This window comes from Antedon mediterranea, chromosome 1 (assembly GCF_964355755.1).
Source record: "Antedon mediterranea chromosome 1, ecAntMedi1.1, whole genome shotgun sequence".
NCBI classification, from domain to species: Eukaryota; Metazoa; Echinodermata; class Crinoidea; order Comatulida; family Antedonidae; genus Antedon; species Antedon mediterranea.
Genome location: NC_092670.1, coordinates 4,146,569 through 4,169,071, shown reverse-complemented (window position 1 = coordinate 4,169,071; position 22,503 = coordinate 4,146,569). Strand labels below are relative to the sequence as shown.

At 31.9% G+C, this 22,503-nt stretch overlaps 2 protein-coding genes across 2 annotated transcripts in view; one reads left to right on the top strand and one right to left on the bottom strand.

Annotated features, from left to right (window-relative positions):
• The first annotated feature begins 252 nt into the window (after positions 1–252).
• LOC140045966 (lathosterol oxidase-like) lies at positions 253–3,666 on the top strand. The gene is made up of 4 exons (XM_072090572.1): positions 253–336; positions 1,592–1,810; positions 1,956–2,088; positions 2,446–3,666. Exons 2-4 carry the CDS (start codon positions 1,601–1,603, stop codon positions 3,384–3,386), a joined length of 1,284 nt encoding a protein of 427 aa, XP_071946673.1. The 5' UTR covers positions 253–336; positions 1,592–1,600; the 3' UTR covers positions 3,387–3,666.
• A 3,403-nt stretch (positions 3,667–7,069) lies between these two features.
• LOC140053999 (ATP-dependent 6-phosphofructokinase, platelet type-like) overlaps positions 7,070–22,503 on the bottom strand; it is a 33,486-nt gene continuing 18,052 nt past the window's right edge. The window contains exons 17-22 of the mRNA XM_072098792.1: positions 17,505–17,669; positions 16,909–16,970; positions 16,686–16,797; positions 16,109–16,211; positions 13,029–13,134; positions 7,070–11,702 (exon numbers count right to left, since the gene is read on the bottom strand). Of these exons, the coding sequence (XP_071954893.1) occupies positions 11,582–11,702; positions 13,029–13,134; positions 16,109–16,211; positions 16,686–16,797; positions 16,909–16,970; positions 17,505–17,669 (669 nt within the window). The 3' untranslated portion in view covers positions 7,070–11,581. The remainder of the gene's footprint in view (positions 11,703–13,028; positions 13,135–16,108; positions 16,212–16,685; positions 16,798–16,908; positions 16,971–17,504; positions 17,670–22,503) is intronic.

The following is a 22,503-nucleotide window of genomic DNA, read 5'->3' as shown; positions in this document are numbered from 1 at the left end:
ACGTCCAATTAGAATCACTCAATGGGTAAATTTTCGGAACCTGGGGAAGGCTTACGGCAGATCACCTGTCATAAACTTCAATGACGTCAAACTGAGTTCTCTTATATACCTAATTTTATTGGATAAATATTTTGCTCATGCGCGTGTCGCGGTGACGACATCGAAGAGTATGACGTTATCTGATGTGAACATTATGATATAAGAAAACCCCCGTTTTGAAAAACTTTAGATAGCAACAAGTGCTCAGGAAAAGAAAGTCATACAGTCTCTTTCATTTGTGATATACGTAGCCTATTGTACATTCAAGTAGCAAGGAAAACAGCACACGATTACACGGTAAGTGTAACACTTATGTTTTGTTAGTTGAAATTAAATTCGATTTTTTTAATTTGAATGTTAAATTGTTAATGTACTTAAAATTACTACACAATAGGACGTGTCATGGCATGTCTAATTGTACAGCCGTTATTGTTTATTTATTGTTTGGTAAATCAAATATATTACATAAGATTTTATTTATGCTTATTATTTATGCTTATTATTTATGCTTATTGAACTAGTTTTAATATAATGTTTATTGTGAAGCGGTCACATTGAACTTTTACTGTCTACCAACACGGAAACCCCATCAGACACCAGGAAATAATATATAACACGTGAACGGTGAATTGCCTTTTAATTAAAGTTGAAGCTCTATTTACTCTACTACAGTATTTTTTAAAGTTTTTTTTCTGGTATAGATTAAATCCTAGTTTATTTCTACTGTGGCTTTTTCTTATCCTCAATGATTTATTTTTCCTCAACTTTACCTTTTGTAAAATAAATAGACCCAAAATGTGCCGCGTGTATTTGCTTAGGAGTTTCGCTATGTCTGACAACCGGAACATTATTGGTTCGAATCTCGGTTAAAACAGTTGATTACTCTCTCACCTAGTGATACTCTGTATTTAAAGTTAATTAATCAATTAAAATTTATCTTACAATGTTACTGTAGATATTTAAACAATATCCTCAATCATTAAAACCACACAACTAAACCACAGCATTGGTTGAAACTATAGATAGTATTAATAATTAGATAGTAAAAAAATTGTAACTGTAGGCTGCCTACATGGTGACATGCAGATTTACTTGTTTCCACATGATTTCGTAGAGTTCTGCTTGTTAATTCCAGAATGAGTGTAATAAAGCATACACTATACCTTTAATACAATCATAGACGTCATCGCCGAATGTGGTTGTAATCACCGTTAGATATTTTGTCAAAACAAACAGTTTAATAATTAGTGAATCATTTAAATCCAATTACAAACTTTGCTTCTAATCCAAAGTCTCGATATGCTACAACTAAACAATTTGTGTGGGTTTTAATACAAACATTGTATATAAAGAACTTGGTACACTATTCGAAAAGAGGAGATCGTCTGCAAGTGTACTGATCTGGTAGGCGCTGCACTGCTGGTATAGCCGTGGGTCAGTGGAGGGCCTAATCCGAATTTCCTCAGTTTTCAGAATAACCAAACCAGAATAATACATTTAACATTTAACATTTTAAGCAATACTCATGTGATATGAATATTTTCTTTTATAGACTGCCATAATGGATATAATCTTGCAATACACAGACGAATATGTATTTACACCTTACGTCTACCCAGCTTCGTGGGAGGAAAACAATCCTATGAGACAGTGCCTCAGTCTATTTTTCATCACATGGTCGATGGGTTATATATCGTATCTTCTTGTAGCTGTTCCAAGCTACTTTCTTATATTCGATCACGACATGATGAAACACCCACATTTTAAAAAGGTAAAAATAGTAATTATTAATTTTATTAAACTGTGCTCTTCTATGTTAAAGTGTTTATATTGTCCCACTGAAATTAAAGAAAAAAAGTCACAAGGTTAATCATATAAATGTCATAAACGTTTCTTTAAAAATTGTACTTTTTCAGAACCAACTTCGTCAAGAAATCTTCCAATCAAGTTACGCAATGCCAATCATGTTTATAATGTCCACACCAATGTACTATCTTGAAATTTCTGGAAAAACTCGTCTCAGGGACAACTATGACGACACATATCTAGGTGAGTTGACTTTTTTATTAAAAAATATCATTTTGCACACTCTTCGACAGAAGTAATATTATTATTGTCAAAATCTAAATTTTAAGATATGTGTTTGACTTTTACTGTTAACATTGATGAGAAAACCAAATAATTATACAATAAGAAATGATTGATTGGACAACACAGTAATAGAATATTAAATAACAATTAAATTATGAATAAGATTGGAGCTAATATTAAACAGTCCAAATGAATTATTTTGACAACAGGGAAAATGAATTAATTGATTTGTGATGATAGTCAGTATAACTGATACATTTAGACTTGTAATCATATTACTATTATTAGAATTATAATCATATTATTTTTTTACAGGTTATTTCAACATGGTGCCTGAACTGATTGGTATGATAATAGTCGTTGACTTCTTAAGCTACACAATTCACCGTGTTATGCATCACAAGTTTTTCTACAAGTATCTTCACAAAGAGCACCACAAATGGAAAGTAGCAACACCTTTCGCTACCCATGCCTTTCATCCAGTAGATGGATTCCTGCAACAGATGCCTTACCACGTCTGTGTCGTCCTTTTTCCTGTCAATAAGTACCTTTTTGTTGCGTTTCTCGTATTTGCTAACATTTGGGCTGTCACCATCCATGACGGTGAGTTCGAAATGCCGGACTGGATGAAATCTGTCATCAATGGTCCAGCACATCACACTGACCACCACATGTACTTTAACTACAACTACGGACAATTCTTCACCGTGTGGGACCGCATTTGCGGTTCTTACCGTCACCCAAGCACATTTGAAGGCGTAGGACCACTTGACTTTGTACAAAAGTTAGAATTGCAAGAAACGAAAACACCACCACCACCACCACCACCAAAATACGATGTAAATAAATGTGAATTGCCTACAGATTGTGGCGTTGAAAGTGCAGACGAAGACTTCAATGGAAGTGTATGCTCGTTCGAAGACGACGTTGATGATGATATCGTAGCTCCAACCGGTATTTGTAAAAACTGCACGAAAATTGACAATGTTTTAAATACTGAATTAGATCATTTAAATCACAATAATTCGAAATGTATAGATATATACAAACAATTTGTTTCACAAGAAAACGTATTTTTACCGAACAGTAGCAATATTTTAAGTAATGACATCACTAGTTCACTGAATAACAGTAATAGTATACGTAATACTGATTCCACAGAAACATTGATTCGAAGGTGTTTTAGTGTAGACTTTGAAAATAGCTCAATGAACGAATTTAGGAATAAACGAAGACGATTTAGTTTTCGAGGTTGATAACTTTACCTACAAATTAAACTACACTGCAAAACACAAGTATTTGACGCGCGACTAGTCGTTGGTCTAATTTCTTGTGGATTGTCAGTAAATGTCACGTGATGTATGTGACACTCTAAACATTCCAGTTTCTTATTTTAAAAGAAATGTTTCAGTGATGATAAAACAATGCAATATTAATATTCAATTATTCCTAATAGGTTTTCTTATTACATTTTAACCAATAGCATTTCGTAACCGGTGCTTTTTTTTTTTCAATTGTATTGGTAACATGTAAATACATTTGCATATTCATAACAATAATGTTTTATTACATTATTATACCATATTGACAACCTCCATATTAAACAATCAATGGTTAATTTTCAATAATAGAAACGTTGTGTTGAAGTTCATAATTTACGAATTGGAATCATATTATCATTACCTATACTTAATTTAAGTCCGCCGTATACTTTCATCTCGAGTTAAGTTATATCATGTAAATAAAGTAGTGTAAGTATAATATTAAAATACTTATCTAATTGATTATTTATGATATATTAACGTTCATATTAAACGTTTTAATAATTTATGAATGAGTGAGAAATAAAGAGGAAAAAAAGTATCATACAAAAGTCAATTTATTTTGTTGCAGCTCAGGAATCTAGCTACATCAAACAAAACATAGAAAGAATGTGTAAAACAGACGCAACCACCATCGGCATGACCAGAGAACCTGCCTTATCACCTTATTATTCCTCGACATTCACACGGTATCATACTGTACTTACTTTGAAACAAAAATTCTGAATTTGATTTTAGGCAAAGTAAAGACATTCAATCGTTAGTTCCTTACTTGGACAGGTATAACTTACGACAACTTTTACAGACTATGTACGACCACGGAGAAATAATCCCCATGGTACGACTTAACAAACGTTACTGGTAAAACCTTACTGATGTTACAAAACCATACAGAGAGTTTTTGACAAACCTTCAACCTGTTGGTATTAAAATCGTATTGCTTTTAAAATATATTAAAGTCTTGTCACTGTATTTCATGAACATTTGAATTGTTTAATTCTAACGAATTGTCAATTACATTACAGTAGTAGGTTTAAAGCTTGATATTGTAACGATAGTTTAAAAAAGGACGCAAGACAATCCAGCTAAATAAAACAAATGTTCCTAGAACAACTAACGGTAACATCACATAAGATGTTGTTATTAGTAAATGGTATGCAAGCTCCGTATTGGGGATATAAAAACGTAAAACAGTGTCGCATGGATCAACTTTACGACAGTCAATTACCGTACTATCCGACCACAATTAATTTTATATAATATGTTTGTATGTTTGTCTGTTTAACAGTCTTATTTATTTAACACAACATTTATCTAGGATTAGGGGCATAAACAATCAGGTCTTTGGGAGTGGGACACTCTTATGAGAACAGATCCTGATAAATGACATGAACCACCCATCATAACCACTGAATCACAACTCATACTACAACATAAAATATAACTCAGACCTACAACACCAACACCTGACATGCAGTAGGCCTAACTGGATGATCTTCCTACGGGAACCAGGAGACACCACCTACATACAGTGTTTAATCTGATCTAGTTTAATAAACCGTGTTTACACGCCGATTTGGTGTTTATTCTACTGCTGACGACTATCACATGACATTATATTGCGTTACCATCTAGTTTCCAGAATCATCGCCGATGCGACAGTTTCTAAATAAACATGAATGGAGATTTATGGATACATGTGTTTCGGAAATTGATTACATAATTGTAAACTTTACGTGTTTGGTATCTCGGGTGATGACAAACTGACAAACACAAATTGTTCCAAGTATACCGTACTTTATATTACGTCAACTCAAATATCATCCTAATTTCCTAATCAATCCCCACTTCACATGAACGGGTTATTAAGTTAATAAGATCAAAGTTAAAGAACATTTTTCTAGAGCCCTTAAACCCGAATCAATTTAAACGTAAGTTTAACTCCGATTGTATTTAAAATTACTATCATTTACAGGTGTACTTGTTATTGTATTGTTATTATTATATAAGATGACAGGGACGTTTGGCCGAGCGGTTATACAGTCGAACCGTAATTCAATAGCCATAATATCGGCAAAGGGAACACTCGCTCCATGGTTCATTTCATCCAGACATTGTAGATATTGTTTATGTTTTCCTTATTCTGACATTAATATGATTTAACATGGAATTTGAAATGTCACAATATTCATTTATACATTAGTGTCATCAGTTATAATATATGTTTTAATATTATTTACTGAAATAGTATTAAAAACACATGCAAATGGAAAAGGGGATTTACACACAACACTTCTGATTTGAATTGCTAAATATATAATTTATATGATATTAATAATTGTTACGTGCTCTCGGTTTCATATTACACATAATCTCACAAGTCGTTATGTGTTTATTTAATAAAACAGCATATAATACATCATAGCGGTTATTTAAAGCAATGTTAATCCGGAAGAGATCATATTGTAAGTAAACATTTCAAGTGAATTGCGCCGCTAACTAGTGATTTAATGACAGCTGATTGTAACGGCTGAAAACAAACACTTCTTAGAAAATTGGGTATTTATATTTATAAACACTTCTACTCTAAATCCTACTTATGTGATTTATAGTTTTCAAGCTACCGTATATGTCGAAACATTATTGTGGTTTTCTTAGGAAAACATGCTACAGGGACCTATGATATCTGAAAAAACATAATCGTTGTTTACGATGTTGACGTATTTTCATTTTTTGGCCACATTTTGCATCAGGGGTAACGTTTTTACCATGGACTATTCTTTACACCATAGTTTTACTGACATCGGTCGATGTACACTTATTGGCTGCTATTTTGAACCATCTTGTTATAGACCTACAGGTTCTAAGGTAAATGTATGGCCAACTCAATCAATGTCCATTCTCAAAATTGTCTAACATGAAATCCGGCTCCACCCGCGAAAGTGTATTTCATTTTCACTTTTTAGTATAATTAAATACGAACTTAAAACAGCATAGGTTGACACATGGCTGACACGTGGCGACACGCATCTCGGCCTGCGTTGTGCATCTGAAGCCAACTATATAATAATATACGCTCAATGATATTAAATCATTTCTGAATTAGTTATGTAAATAAACAATGAAAATGCTTAGTTCTTTGTTTTTGTAAATCCTGTATTACTTTTGTTAATGTTATTATTTATATCTTGCACATATGTTTCCATGTAAATAGGCACATTGTTAAATAGTTTTTTTCTTTTTTTATTTTCTCAAACTTTTATTTTACTTAGCCTACTGTCCGCCTACTCTGGACGCACCTTCATTTAAGAAGTGTGCCACTGTTTCAAAAGTATCAATATAAATTTTTTTTTTACATAATTTGTGTCTGACAAATCGGATGAAAATTTACTACTAGCCTACACCAGGGAATAGTGTAATACACTAAAAACAGCCCCCACCAGCTGCTAGAACTAGAATGAACATCACGATAGGCCTATAAAACATACCGTATAAAGGAGGCGGATTACTTCCGTCATACCGGGTAAACATACACCACGTGTTTATGAAAGTGTAAAAATATGACCTTGAAAGTTACAACAGTTAATGTAAAGGGTTTATTATTATTATGTTTAGTCCGGGAAAATCTAGTTTTTAAAGAAAATAAACATAGTGCCCTATACGTCATTGCATGTTGTAACTCTCGGTATGTTACACCTACACTAAATATAATGATTATTTATCTTTGCCCACAAAACAGTGTAAAGTGACTATGAAAGGCAAGTTCAATCTTTTTTATAATTATAGCCTATAATTTTTTAATTTTTATCATTTCCTGCTTAATGTCTCCATCGTATGAACTTTACGTTGGTAAAGTTGTGGGAAAGATACACGAGCCGCAATGCCCCGTTAATTACATATGCGATTATTAAAACGTTTATCGAAGGAGTTCCAAATCCACCAAAGTCTTTACAAACAAAGATATTTTACATTATTTTATTTCCTTTACTAAACTTCCGATTGTGTACACGTGTTGCCTTTAGCATCAACTGACACGTGCTTATTGTTCCTTATCAAATTCTTTCCGAGAAAGTCAACTAGTAAACTTGTGACTCAGTCTCCAACATGTGACATAATCGTTACCCATGTAAATCATTTGATACTTCGGCTAAAAATAAAGTAACTAGGCCTACACAGTAGAAAAAAGAGGAAATAATCATTTAAGCACGCTTCAGGTTCTTCCTTAAAACCTGGATGAGTATTCTGTCTGTTTAGGTGGTGAGGTTTATAATAGGCCTACATAATGAACTTTAGACGGATTCGTACATAACACGAGTTGTTATCACAATGTCCATTTAAGAAAACAATTACTTCCACCTGCATTTTACTTTACTATTTCCACAGCAGAAACACTTATTATTTTGACAACTAAATAAGAAAACGTATATTGTATTCTTAAGTCAATATATGTGGCTTATAAAAGCTGACATTTATGTAACACACAGGCATTTATTTCATCGTAAATAATGTATAGGCCTAAGTATTACCGTAAATATCCTAATATTTTCCTAGGAAAGAAAGGTAGATGTAGGACAAACATTGATTCCCTTGGTGTAAAAGGAAATCATGTGCAAGAAGCAGCCTATCAATGAAACAGTTGTGTTCATTTGATTTACAGTTTGGAAATACTGTATTATAAATGTCGTTGAAAATAAGATGACGTCAACTCTGGCCTATTGCTTGTGGATAATTAATTTCATATAGCCATGTGTAATTTAGCATAGAATTGCATCATGTGGTCGATGATTTAACATATAGAGAATCATTAACAAAGTTAGCCTAATACTGGTATGTAGGCTTAATATCCACAAGAAAATTGATAAAAGAAGAATAAATTTATAGATACATATATATAAAAACACACCAGGCACAGAACATGAATTCTAAAACCCCGGTGATATACTGAAATGTAATTAATTAATTTGACACGATAAGATGAGAAAATCTGTGAGCATGAGAAAATATATATACAATATCAATACCAGTTACAAATAGGCCTATTTAAAATAAAATAATAAATATAATAACTTTAAATGAATAATGCACAGGCCTACAAAGTAGATCTATTAAAGCCTGATAAAGTTAAGCGTGGTTCCCACTAGCGACGCAACACAAGGACGTAACGCAACACAAGTGAATTGACCAATCACAAGCGATGGCTTATTCGCTTGTGATTGCTAACTGTCTATAACTTCGCTTGTCATTGGTTAAAACGCTTGCGTTGCGTTTACGTCCTTGCGTTACGTTCTAGTGGGAACCAAGCTTTATGTAGGCTGCTATACCACCAGGTAACACATTTAATATAATAGTAGTGACTGGTATAGATTCTGGACATCTATCATGAAGGTAAAAAACAAAAACCAAAAATAATGTAACGAGCCTTGTTGTTAATACGGTAACATTTCGCAGGCAAAGTTTCAAATATCTAAATAACCCACGTAGTTAGTTTACTTAACGAAATGAGTAATAAGTCAAGGTCATATTTACTACGATCGTAATTATTACTCATCACTAATACTACATGCAAGCTCAGCTATCCCTTTCGTTGACCAACCCCAAACAAAACAAATGAAGGTTTCACATAAACGTATATTACAAAACACAAGGTAAGGACTAGTTTCGTTTTTATGTTTAATTGTGTTATCTGGCGTCGGAAAAAAAGATTAGCAGATGTTGTTTGCTCTACATTGGCACCATTACACGCCAACGAACAAAGTATTTAAAACAAATTGTCTCTTAACTCTAAAAATAAATAAACAAATAAATAAAATAAAACTAAGAATGACTACCGATTCCTACAAATTATTTGTCCAGTAGCGGTTAAAAACCCGTACTTATGCTTCAGATGTGAAGTACTGGTATTTAGAATTAGAATGGTTTAGGTAGTCCATGGTTTATGATTATTATTGCTTCGATAAAAAGTTTTTTTAATAAAAATTGAATATCCATTTCTGTAGGCCTAATCGCTGATCAACCGCAATTAAACGTTTACAAAAAAAGTGCGATGTGCCCAAATATGGTAGAAGTGATATGACATCATCATGTCCATGGCAACATCACATTTTTTTGTCACATACAGTTTGATAGACCGAGCTTTACAGACACAGCATAAAGAACAATTTAACAGTTTGAGTAAAATTTTAAGACTTATTCATGAACTAGAAACAAATCGCGGTTCGGATATATTTACAGGTAGAAGCCTAAAGGAGTGCACATCACTATTGGAAGCTGTTCACTTGGTTAGTGGCAATATAAAGTCTAGACCGTAGGTGGCGTAGGTAGATAGATAAACAATTTCGCTAATCTCGACTAAAGTGGATCATGTTAATCTCTTAATCATGATCAACCTTTCCAATGGGATTAATCTAAATTACAAACACACATGACATTATAATACCATAATAATCTGCATTTATGTAAACACTGTACATTAAACATTGTAATTATTAGGATATTAAAGGCCAGGTGCGGGCAAAAAAATTTCTATTGACCAATCATTCCCATAATTTTTATTCAACTTTAGATTTTTATTTTCATGCTATTGCTATAGCAAACATTATCCACCGTATATCCACCATCTTTTTTTCACCTTCTATGGAGTCACCAGACATGTTATTACATTATTAACTACCTAACTACTAAAAAAAATCTTTCCTGGTTTTTATGGAAGAATTTTGCCAAATTTTGTATTTGACCATATTAAGGGAATTCATGTTTTTTCGTCTTGATTTCTGTTACAAATATTTGATTTATGTACAATTAACCAAATATTATATTTAAAATTCATGCCTGTACCTGAGCTTTAATGTCAACTTGCAAAACATATGTCACGCATACGCCCACATTGTAGAGATAAATGAATAATTACAATCACAAATATTTAATTCATTTTGTGATTATTAAAAATTTTTAAAGAGAAATTATATCGTATGTATTTCCTCTGGGTTATAATTCTGTACGATTCATTTTAGGCGTGTTAGTGTTACGTTGTATTTTGAAATGTTTTATTAAAAAAAACATATATTAATTCGATAGATTAAATATTTATTTTATTGGATCAAAGTGTACTATTAGTGGTTTTCATACATTTTCTGTATTATCATAAAAATAAGCATTATACACATTTGTTATGTGGTTTATTTGCATAATTAAAATTTAAAAAATTATTATTTCAATAAGTATTAGTCTCTACAGAATTAAGATAAATATTTTAGATATAAATTTAAGATATTAATTGGAAAGAATGTAGTAAATGGTAAAAAACAAGTTGGATATACACAGCAGTCACTGCAAGCAAGTTTACCCAGTGCACATTCAGATTTATTAAATAACTTTCTAAATTAAACGGAATTATCTTATTGGAATTAATTCTTTTGTAATCAATCAATCTAATATCTGTATCTATTTTGTTGGTATTTGTCTTTTCCTGCAACTAATAACCTTTTGAAAGTCTTAAGTTAAATTATTAAGTTCTTGTCAAAATTATCAAACAGCAGCCAAAACCTCTTAGGTAATTTTTCTGTGTATGTTGTATTATATAATTTTTTATCTTATGTCCTTTTGAGGAAATAAATATATTATTATTATTATATAAATATCTATTTGCACAATATGGAAACAATACTTTTCTATTTCAAGAACAATTCAAAACACATTTTCAAACAATCATGAATATTAGCACTGCAATTATTATGGTAACATACTTTTACTTTTAAACTCTGAGCTGCTACAATACAACACTCATACAACTTTGCCATCATCAAGACTATTGCTTACACTGTTTCACTAACAATAACAGTAACACTGCATATTATATTAGTTAAACAAGGAATTAAAGTTATAATTTCAGTTCTAAAGCTCTGTCCACACTATGAAATTAGTGTGCCCAAATATGGTAGTGATATGACATCATCGTGTCCATATAATATGGGCACATCACATTTTTTTGTCACATAAAGTTTGATAGTGTAGACAGAGCTTTATGTACAAATGTTGCTTTTTCCACTACTAAAATCACAATTAATGAAGAGTTTTTAACAAACTTCATCTATAATCAAAGCACCAACAAGTAGAGAATGTAATCTTGCTACTTAAGTCATGTGGTTGTTGAATACTTCTTCACAGTCAGCCTCATATGTACTCTCATGTTTTGCTAATATTCTTAATAGTGGTCTTAGTTTCATCCACCACTGTTTCTCAGGAATACGATGTCTGAAAATTGAATGTTTTTAGTCACTTGTGAGAGGTGGTACCAAATGAAGATATATAGATATATAGATAGACAAAAACAGGCTTTCAACCAATGTCTGTTATAAGAAGTGTCTGTACACAGAGCTAGTTCAACTTTCTCAACTAAACACAATTGTGATATGAGATTTGAAATGAAAACTATAGTTCAAAGAGATGGAATTGCACAAATTTAGATTTAAGTTTGTAAAATATATTCTGTTTTCTACATTTGCTGTAGAGCAAGTGAGTGGCCTTGTCAGGGATTCGTGGCTCACTCGCTCCATGGTTCTGGTGGTATAACGAGTCTTCTCGGATAAGGACTATAAACCGTAGGTCCAGTATACACATCTACCTCATGTGCACTTTAAAGAACCTAGTAAATCTTTTGATCAAGTAGGGGTTTACCCCAGTGTACTACTGTAGTTCACACACAGCCACTGTCACAAACTCATCATAGTACTATACATGGGCCCTCTGGGAGAACAGTCTTTGACTGAAGAGGTTACCCAGTATAAAGAATTAATAATAATAATGCATAATGTCTGTGAGGCCATTTTCGTTACTACATTCTACATTAGCTGTTGACCATGCTACATTCCTGCGTTAATTTTATATTTACTACATAAATCTTTACTTTTACACACACTGTAAGCTGGAGGTTTTACTACATTGGTGGTGGATTGATTTACATTAACAGTTATTCCGACATTAGCTGGCGTTTTCTACATTAGTGGTTGTAATACGCTCCAATCACAGCTTGGAAGACAGGTTGTTACTTTTAAAGTTTTAAAACTTGGGATCTCTGATATTCAACTACTGGTATAATATAGTTACATATAGCCTACAGTAGAAATGTAGAATTATGCTCTAATCAAAAAAAGTCTTAACACCTAATGCTAGTTCTCATGAGGACATGCTATATTAAAATACCAATGATGATGATATACGCAAGTTACACTTTTAACTTATAAAAATAAACTTTGATTTCTATCTTTTAAGATGAAAAATTCACCCATAAGCTAAATTGATGAGTAGAATTGGCATGAGCACCTAGCATCTAGGGTAGCCTCAATGGGGCTATTAAATCACCATTAGTTTAAATATATTATACTAGCTGGTACCGTCCAATGGACTGTCGGTCTAGTAGCGATCGGTATTCTGAAATACGATTTACATGCTTTTTTTCTGCGCAATTTTTGCACTCCAGTGGATAATATATAAAGAGCGCACACGTGACTCATTTCAGCGTGTCTGATTGGCTACATCCTTGAACCCATGTTATAACACATAATAACAGAATATACTTACTTAAAATCTGTTGCTTTTTGTAGATAATTAACTGGCGTGAACTTGGTTTCACGTTTGCAAATTCCAACAATCACAGCAGACTTTTCAGATTTAGTGTACACGGTATCTGAATAAAAAAAGAATAAATAAATAACTTAATTTTGAATAAACGATGACATGGCTATTATAATTTGTATGCCAAATATTGCTCAGTTACAGTAGTATGTTATAAAACACAAACAAAAACAACAATTTTTTTTTAACAGGTGTACTACCCAAATATTAAATTTAAAAAAGGATTGTGAAATTATTGTTATTCATTTTCAGTAGAAACAGGTCAGTAGTCTATATAAGTGCAGTACCTGGGAAGATTAATGAGAATTCTATTATTGAATTTATGGAACCTTGAACCTTGAGAAGATATTGAGATTGTTAAAGTGCTCCCAGGAATTAAAATGATCATTGTTATGGCTTTAAGAACCTGGGGAAATGTACATACACCAAATCAGATAAAGGATATTACCGTACTGACGCGGGTATAAGCCCACCCCCCTCGAACATGAAATCACGTCAAGTTTGGGGGGTGGGCTTATACCCGAGGATCCAAAAATGCAGATCGTCAAAAACAGCATATGTACACTGTGTATTCCACCATGCGAGCGAGCGCCCTCACGTGTACGACGTTGCCTCTAAATACACGAGGTGTAGAGTGTCGGAAAATTAGTTCGTGTAATTTATCGTAGAATATCTTATTTTAAACATCAATTTAACAAGAATTTATCAAGCAGAAAAGCAAGTATACAATGTTCGTTAAATAGAAATGTACCAAAGAAATTTAATAAGCTTGTTTATGGCAGCCGATACCAAATAGTGGTTTTCCGTTTTGGCGACTTGTAGCGTCGTGTGTGAAGCGATCTTCGACCGCGATGGAGTGTAAACAAAACAGGACCGCTAGGCCTCATATGGCCTAGCGTATATTAGCCTAGCTTGGTTATCATCAAAGGTAGGTATATTCGGTGTATGGACGTCGCCAAATGCAAAATAATGTATTACGACACACACTGTAGATCTTCGAATTAATGGGTGGGCTTATACCCGAGTGCCTCATTTTTCATGAAAATTAGTCAAAAGTCGGGGGTGGGCTTATACCCGAGTATGGGCTTATACCCGCGTCAGTACGGTATATAACACCTAAATAAATTCCTGTCATTTGATTGGACGAATGTGGGTCACATGGCGTGCAATAGTACGCACTATTCAACGATCGTTAAATAGTACTTTTTGAAACATTTTTGTGTACGAAAAAAAAAAACGTCTTCATTCATTATTTGTATACTATGTGACAGGTGGCAGTACATTAAAGATGTATTGTCCCTTGAAACACAAAAAAATGAAAGTCAAAATATTCTAAATTTTAATTGGCCATATCAAAGTAATATTAAAGTTATTCACTTTAAGTCAAAAATTCGAGCCAAAAACAACAAGTTTACGTAATTAACAGGTAAAAATAGTTTGATTACATTTCGTCTGAAAAATCGTCACGAGCTAAAGTAAACAACGATTTCAAACCACAAGTATGCATTTAATTGCATATGCTAATTTGGATTGTTTACAACTCGATCGTCAATGTTGAGAAGGTGTTTTCACACAGATCGTGAGGAAGTTTTATGATTATGCATGCCAAAAACAAAAATTTTACGTAATTAACAATAACAGGTAAATTAGTTTGATTACATTTCGTCTGGAAAATCGTCACGAGCGAAAGTAAACAAAGATTTCAAACCAAGAGTATGCATTATGCATGATCCTAATTAGGATTGTTTACAACTCGTCACGGTTGAGAAGGTGTTTTCACACAGATCGCAAGGAAGTTTTATGATTATGCATACAGAGTAGCCAAACAAGTGCGTTGCATTATGATATCACAGAGGTCAAAATTGAAAGTGGTCTTTTGTGGGAAACCCAAAACAAAATACACTTGTTAGTGAGACCCAAGACATATAACTAAATCTACAAGCAATTTCTATTAAAATTTCTATTAACACAAAATGATATACTGTTCATATTTTGCTGTTTGAATGCATTGAATTCATAGAGGTTGAAATATAAGCTATAGCCCGTGGGAGCACTGCTTATATTGCTATGTCTGGAAATGACCCCTATGATCCTTACAATAGTGTATTATTTCTTTTGAAATGGAAAAATGTTTGATGAAAAGTAAGTACGTTGATTCTAATATTTTAGGCAGTTCGCTATAATACCGACATGCATCGCAAACAGAATGGTATTTCTATTTTTCTTTTGATGCATGTTTAAAAAAAATAAATTAAAGAACTGTCAATTTTTCAGGGTCTTCCCTGATTTGTATTAATGGATACTGCCAAAAAAGGAGAATTCAGCAAGGAGAGAATGTGAGGCTAGGTCTATCTATAGCTCTAAAGGTACGATTCTCGTACGTTACTATGAGAAGAACATACTACTAGCATCTAGGTAATGAAAAAAATATGAAAAAACTGCGAACTACATCCAAGGTAAATTTGTTCTTTTTTTCAATCACAATTAACCATAGGATGTAGGCTTACATTTTAAAACTATGAATGTCCTGGTTTGCTTTTAAATTAATATGCATTATTTTTACAAAACGTCAACAATTGCTGGAAAGGTTTCTTTTTGTATTATTATCAGAATAGGTACAGTACTGATCTCAGTTCAGTTCAGTTCATATACATTTATTCAGTTATTATTAAAATGACAACAACTGGGGCCCGCACTAGAAGCATAAGCTTGTCTCATGAGGGCCCCTACAAAACAAGTATGCAGAAATACATAAAAGAAAAAGCATGATAAAACAATAAACAAAATATAAGTCAAAAACAAAAGAGAAAAAATATAGAGCATAACAAAAGTATGTTGTTTAAATGGCTAATAGGTAGCGTTTTACAGATTTTTAAAGAGTAATTAAAGATACAGAAAGTTTTATTTTAACAGGGAGATCGTTCCATAGTTTAGGTCCAGCTATTGAAATAAAAAATTGATTTCTAGTTAATCTTGTAAAGGGAACATATAAATGTATTAAGATTGCATGTATTACTGTCACTTACTATTATCTTTTTTGTTCTCCTCAATCTGTTCTATTAAAAAGTTTGCTGCTTTAACTGCCAACTTTGTTCCTAAATTACGATCAAATGGCGACGGTGCACCACCCTGCAAAGAAAAATTACACGTACAAATGTTAATACTTGAATCTGCAACATGACATAAATAAAATATAATTTTCAAAACTGAATAATGTTTTCTTGCTATACAATTTATAATAGTGCTGAATAATTCAAAATTAATATAAATAATATACAAATATATTCTGTGATAAAACTGCTTCTTTCATTCAACTTTATTCACATATAATACAGTACAATATGCGAAAAGGAGCCAAAAATTAGCTTTCGTTAATCAATGTTTGACTCCTGTCACAAAAAAAAATTGGTCATAAAGAATTTGATCTAACAACAATAATATGTTAATAATTCAATAAGAAAGAAGAATAATTCTAACAATTAAATTTGATTTGTATTGGCAAACAAAATAATTGATTGTTTATCCACCCTCCCACTATAACTAGCTGGTAAGTAATCAGTTGATTGTAATTATAATCAATTTACATTCTAAACCCCTACTCACCTGCTGAACATGACCAAGAACATTTTGGCGACATACATATACGTCCTTTCCTTCTTCTTGAAACAAATGTTCAATAAACGTAGTTGTAAAGTTGTTGTTTGCTTTTTCATTTCTGAAATCCATGAAAATTAATAGTTATTTGTAACAGTATTTAAACAATTTCTATAAGTAATTACATTTTAATTGTTTTTTATGTCTGTTTTATACAATTTAACTTACTAACCTGAGAACAATCCCCCGCAAAATATTGTCTTTTATCTTTGCTTTCATGTGCTGCACATCTCCCTGTCAAGAACAATTTCATATAAATATTCATAATTCAACGTTTCATTTTTAGACAGAAGTTACAATATTTGTTGTTGTTAATGTTTTTTTATTTTTGTTTGTTTTGCTATTATTTATGTTTTTCATGTTCTGGTAAAATAATAAAGTTACTTTAGGCCAGTTTCTATTGAAAAGGAAATATATGTTAAACCGCAATGCAATAAACAAATTGACTCTGTTAAACAACTCTAGTATTGTGTGATAATACTATAAATTTGACGTTGTTACACATAAATGACCAACAAACTAACAATCAGATATATTATACTTAGACATATTACATATGTGTATATGGTTATAATATCGTTTTCTAGAACTGAGACAGGAAATTCAGTGGAAAATAACTGAATTTCATGACAATAACATAAGGCTAATGCCCTATTGCGTGACAATCACAAGGTTTTAGTCCCAACCCTTGATGCAGATAACCAACTACCAAAACTGGTTTGAAGTTTTTTCAAAGAATCTATTTATTTCACATATATAATAGCTTACCTCAAGATCTTTAATAGTAAATGGTTCCTCAAAGATATAGGCTGCATCTGCTCCTGCAGCCAAACCACTCATTGTTGCTAAGTAACCACAGAAACCTCCCATTGTCTCCACAACGAACACTCTACGCCTAGAACCTGTTGCCGACTGCTTCAGGCGATCCAGTGTCTGGAGAAAATAAACGAATGGTTATAAAAAACTACAATCTTCACTTTTGTAAACAGTATTACAGTACATGAAAAAAGGAAAAACGGTGCATTTTAAAACAATATACAAGTTTAAAAAAAAACAATAAAATATTAGGATGCAGAATGTACAAAATAAAATGCTTTTAAAAAATAAAATAGTATTGATACGGATCAATTTGAACTTTACTTTGAAACCAGAAATCAATTATTTAAACCTTTTATTTGTTTGTTGATGATGTCACAACCCATTCGTAAATACTATGATTTGTAAACTAAACGTTCTTAAAATACACGTTTTACTGTAAATGTTAAAATCATTTTAAGAAAGCTGGTGATATTCACATGGAGTTGAAATGCACAAATGAAACAGAGACCATGTTCATCATCTAGTAGCAGGTTTAGGGTAACCATCCTCCACCCCCATTTCTATTTTGACCTTATTACCATTTAAGAAAATACTGAAGTAAAAAGAAAGTCTGAGAAAGCAATTCTAATCTAATACATTAGTTTTTTCCCCTAGGGATAACAAAACCAAACTTATAACAATTAGCGGTTCATTTTTTATTTTCAATTGTGTACCAGTGTCAAAACATCAACAGGTGTTCATATTGTTCATCACATGTTATATTGTGGGTCACGAAGGATCATTTTAGTTGGATCATTTTCATGTAGGGCCTACTGTAAATAATGACTAAACAATGTCATGGTAAATTTTGGAATAATATCTGCCAGTCAGCGATTTTTTTTTCGTACATAAGTTGGGGACTCCTTAGGTGAAAGATAGCTACTCGTAATATACTAAACCTAACCCTCTAAATAATCTCTCTGACTATAAAATAAAAAGAAGTTGCTCATGGGATTCGAACCCCATACATCGACATGTAAAGGCCATAATCTAATCCATTTGACTACACAGACAGCTCGACAGAAAGTGTTTCGTTTGCATTAGCGAATTGTAGTTGCTCAATTGTTACGTCCCTTATAAATATGACTAATACATTAGCGAGTGGTAGTTAGCTCAATTCTTATGACTAATGAATATTCATGTTTATTTTGTGACGTTTCATGAGGGGTACGAAAAGAAATATCGCTGCCAATCATCATTATCATGTTTTCTGTACAGAACATAATTTGTGATAATAATCAGTCAACAGATAAACACAGTTATTCCAATTTGTCAGCCAGATTTTTTACATTCCTCAACTTTTTGTTTATAACCAATAACAATCACAAAATAGGTACCTAGTGAAAGGTACGCGTGACTATGCCGAAATTGTGTTGGTTGTTTCATATTGATGTCAAAATTTATAAAAAAAATTTGGACAAATTGCAATGGAATACTATTGTATGAGGTTACTTTGGCATCTATCATCATACAATGTTTCAATACCTTATCGTTCAAACCCTTTTTGTCTGTCATATGTGAGTGAAATCTGGAATAAATTCAATTGACATATTGTTGGCAACAGAGACAACACCCTTAAATCTAATAATAATAATAATAATTTATTTGGAAAACGGTTTTTGAACAGCGGCACACATAATAATGGTGCATCCTTAAAACAATTAAACATACAATATAAAAAAATATGAGTATAAAAATATAATAGTTAAAAATAAACTGTAATACTAATACCAATTAAATGCAACCCACATACATAACTTTGGACACTAAATTAGCATATCAATTAGTACATATGAACAAAGGAATATACAGTACTTAGAAACTATGTAAATAAATAAACCGTTTAAAAAGTAAGCGATGACAACATTTTAAAATTGTTTGCGCAAAAGTAGCATTTTATAATTTGCATAATATCTAACAAAATAATTTGTTGTTATCTATAAAGTAACTACACAGCTGAGTCCTAAAGCACTGCTGTTTAGCAAGAAAATACATATCATGAGGGGAGTGCGTTACTAATGCAAGTTGCGATTCGAAAAATGCGAGTAACGAGTCGGAGAATGAGACATAAAAAATGCTAGTTACAAGTTTGGAAAAAGTGAGTTGTGAGTCGGAGAATGCGAGTTGCGAGTCAGGCAATGCGATTTGCTGGTTGGAAAATGCAACTTGCGAGTCGGAAAATGCGAGTTGTGAGTTTGAAAATGTGAGTTGCAAGTCGGAAAATTGGAGTTGTGAGTCGGAACAGAGTTTATGAACAATTTTTAAAGGGTTTATAAACTGAATTAAGAAAAGTTTTATTTACAGAGTTCCAGAGCTAAAGGCAAATAATTAAAACTAAACTACAATTTTAAACACCCATCAAACGCTTTATTTATTATTGTTTTGATTCTATTAAATGTTGTTGTACCCAGAACAAAGAAGAGGACCACCCATAGAAGGTCAATAACTGCATACCAATGGGTAAAATAGGGGTAAGCACCTAGCAAAACATTCCAGTATGGATTTACATTGAGCTGTTTTTATCAGCAAAAACTTAAGAATAAGCTGTTTGTGGCAGCATTAGTCACATCTTCAATATTATTTACTGATTAAAGTCCTTGGAATAATGATTCTTGAGTTCAAGTTCTCTGTTGGATTCAGTTGAAGGTTTTCAGAACAATTTTCAAAATAATGATTATATAATTGACTGCTGACAAGTTATGCCATTTTATATGTATATGCCATTATAAGCACAATTTGATTTTTAGTTTTGATGTTTTAAAGTCCTAGAAAATTTATTTAAAATGACTATCCGTCCTATTTCATATGAATTTATAAAAATAAAAATTTTACTGAAAATTACGCCTATTTTCTACCTGCAGATGTTTAAAAAGCGTCTATCTAACATAATATAAACTGGGAAAGTCCGACAGCAGCTCCAATTTTTAAGCAGATTACGTCAATGCTTGAAATATGAATATCTATGTTTCTAAATTATTTCAGTGGCATATACCACAGAAACTTCTCTGATTTCGGCATTTGTAGTAGCAATAGCATAGATTACTCACATAAAATAATATTTAATAAAAGGATTTCCTTATTGTACTACTTCCTTTATGAAACCACAAAACCCATCAGTGGTAATTCCAGAATCGAATAGCATTCTAGGAATTCCATTTCCGTTCCAAGAAGTACTATTGCAGAAAGAAGTTTGTTTTTTAGAATTTGATGATTATGATATTGATTGATTGATATCCCATTTTTCCAAACCAATAACAAATTTGGACATGCTTTCATAAAACATAAATGTATTCTTTTAAGGCAAAATCTGGTCTGTAAAAGTAAAGAATTACATGAGCTTGTTAATTTTTGTTTTATTTGTTAACTTGATTGTTTTTGTTATACTGTGTATATTTTTGTGTGTTAATTTTTTATGAATAGTTATGTCAACTTCATCATTGTATAGGTGATGCAATAAAGGAAATGGCAACAGATATGTAATGAGAAATTATAATTACACCTCATACCTCAGGGGAAATAAAAATACAAGTGTAGAAAAGTTGTGGTTAGCCACAAACAATGACCAACTTTTTTATTTTATTGGTTTTTACTATCATTCATATTTAGAGCCCGATTCTGCTGAAAAACAATTATATCAATCCAGTAATTTCCACGTATCAAAAATTTATAAATTTTACAGGGTATTAAAATAAAACCAATCTATATATAGTATAATTGAATAAAACATTTTTTTTCCACTTAAAATCATAAAAAATAAAGATTTATAAAATTAGAATTTTAATAGCCCATTTTACAGTGTTTATAAAGTTATCCCCTATCCACAATTTAAAAAAAAATAATGATTTCACTTTATAAAAGACATGAACAGTTAAATCTTTACCAAAAACCCATTGACTTCAAGTCAATTCAACTATTTGCAATTAACCTCCGCCAAGGAGATATTGTTTGTTTGTTAGCAGGATTACTCAAAAAGTAATTACCAAAATGAATGAATATACAGATAGATATGTGGTCAAGGACCATATTCCATTAAATTTTGGGACCATGGTCCCAATTCTGGACCAAGTTTTAATATACTTTTCAGAACTGCTAGTGTTAAAAAATCACAAACAGCATTAAGACACACACAAATATATATATTTTCCCGGAAAAATCTTAAGTAGGAGAATTTTACAGTAGGCGGAAGTATGCACTCTCGGAGTGGCTTTTTAGTTGACAGTTTTTTCAGGTAAATAATTTTTTCTTTGATCCAATTTTTGGACAATATCTTTAAAAATGGACATGTAAGGAGGGAAGGAACATGGTTAGAGTACTATTTGAGTACTATTTGGAATCACCCCACTGGGTTTAAATTTGCTAGTAATATCATTTTATTGACCAAGTTACATTGTTTGTAGTAAAGTGCAATGTTAACTAAGATTGGCACTTTAAATAAACACCAAAGTTAGTGTGTTTTGGTTGGCATAAATCGTAAATAATTAAGTGTGTTAATGATTTATTGGCTTCAATATTAACAATCTTATATACACCTCTTGTAAACAGACATAAGACACCTTGGTATAATATCTTATTTGATTCTAAAAAAACTTTTAATTACTCATATGACATTTTTTTGTGGTCAAACATTTTTTCATGTTCTTTAATATGCAATGATTTATTTTGGAATATCCTGTGGGAATTGAATCTTTAAGAGAGATTGAAATGTTCTATTTATGGCATTTAATCAGTGCCTTTGAATACCAATAATATCATAATATAAATGTCAAATTGTAATTTTTGTACATTTTGGTTGCCGGTCAACAACAACATTTGTACCAAATTTTATAAACTACAAAGCATCCTTACATTGTTTGGGTGTTTTCAATATCGACAACCATACAATCAGAAAACACTTAATTTTAATTGTCAA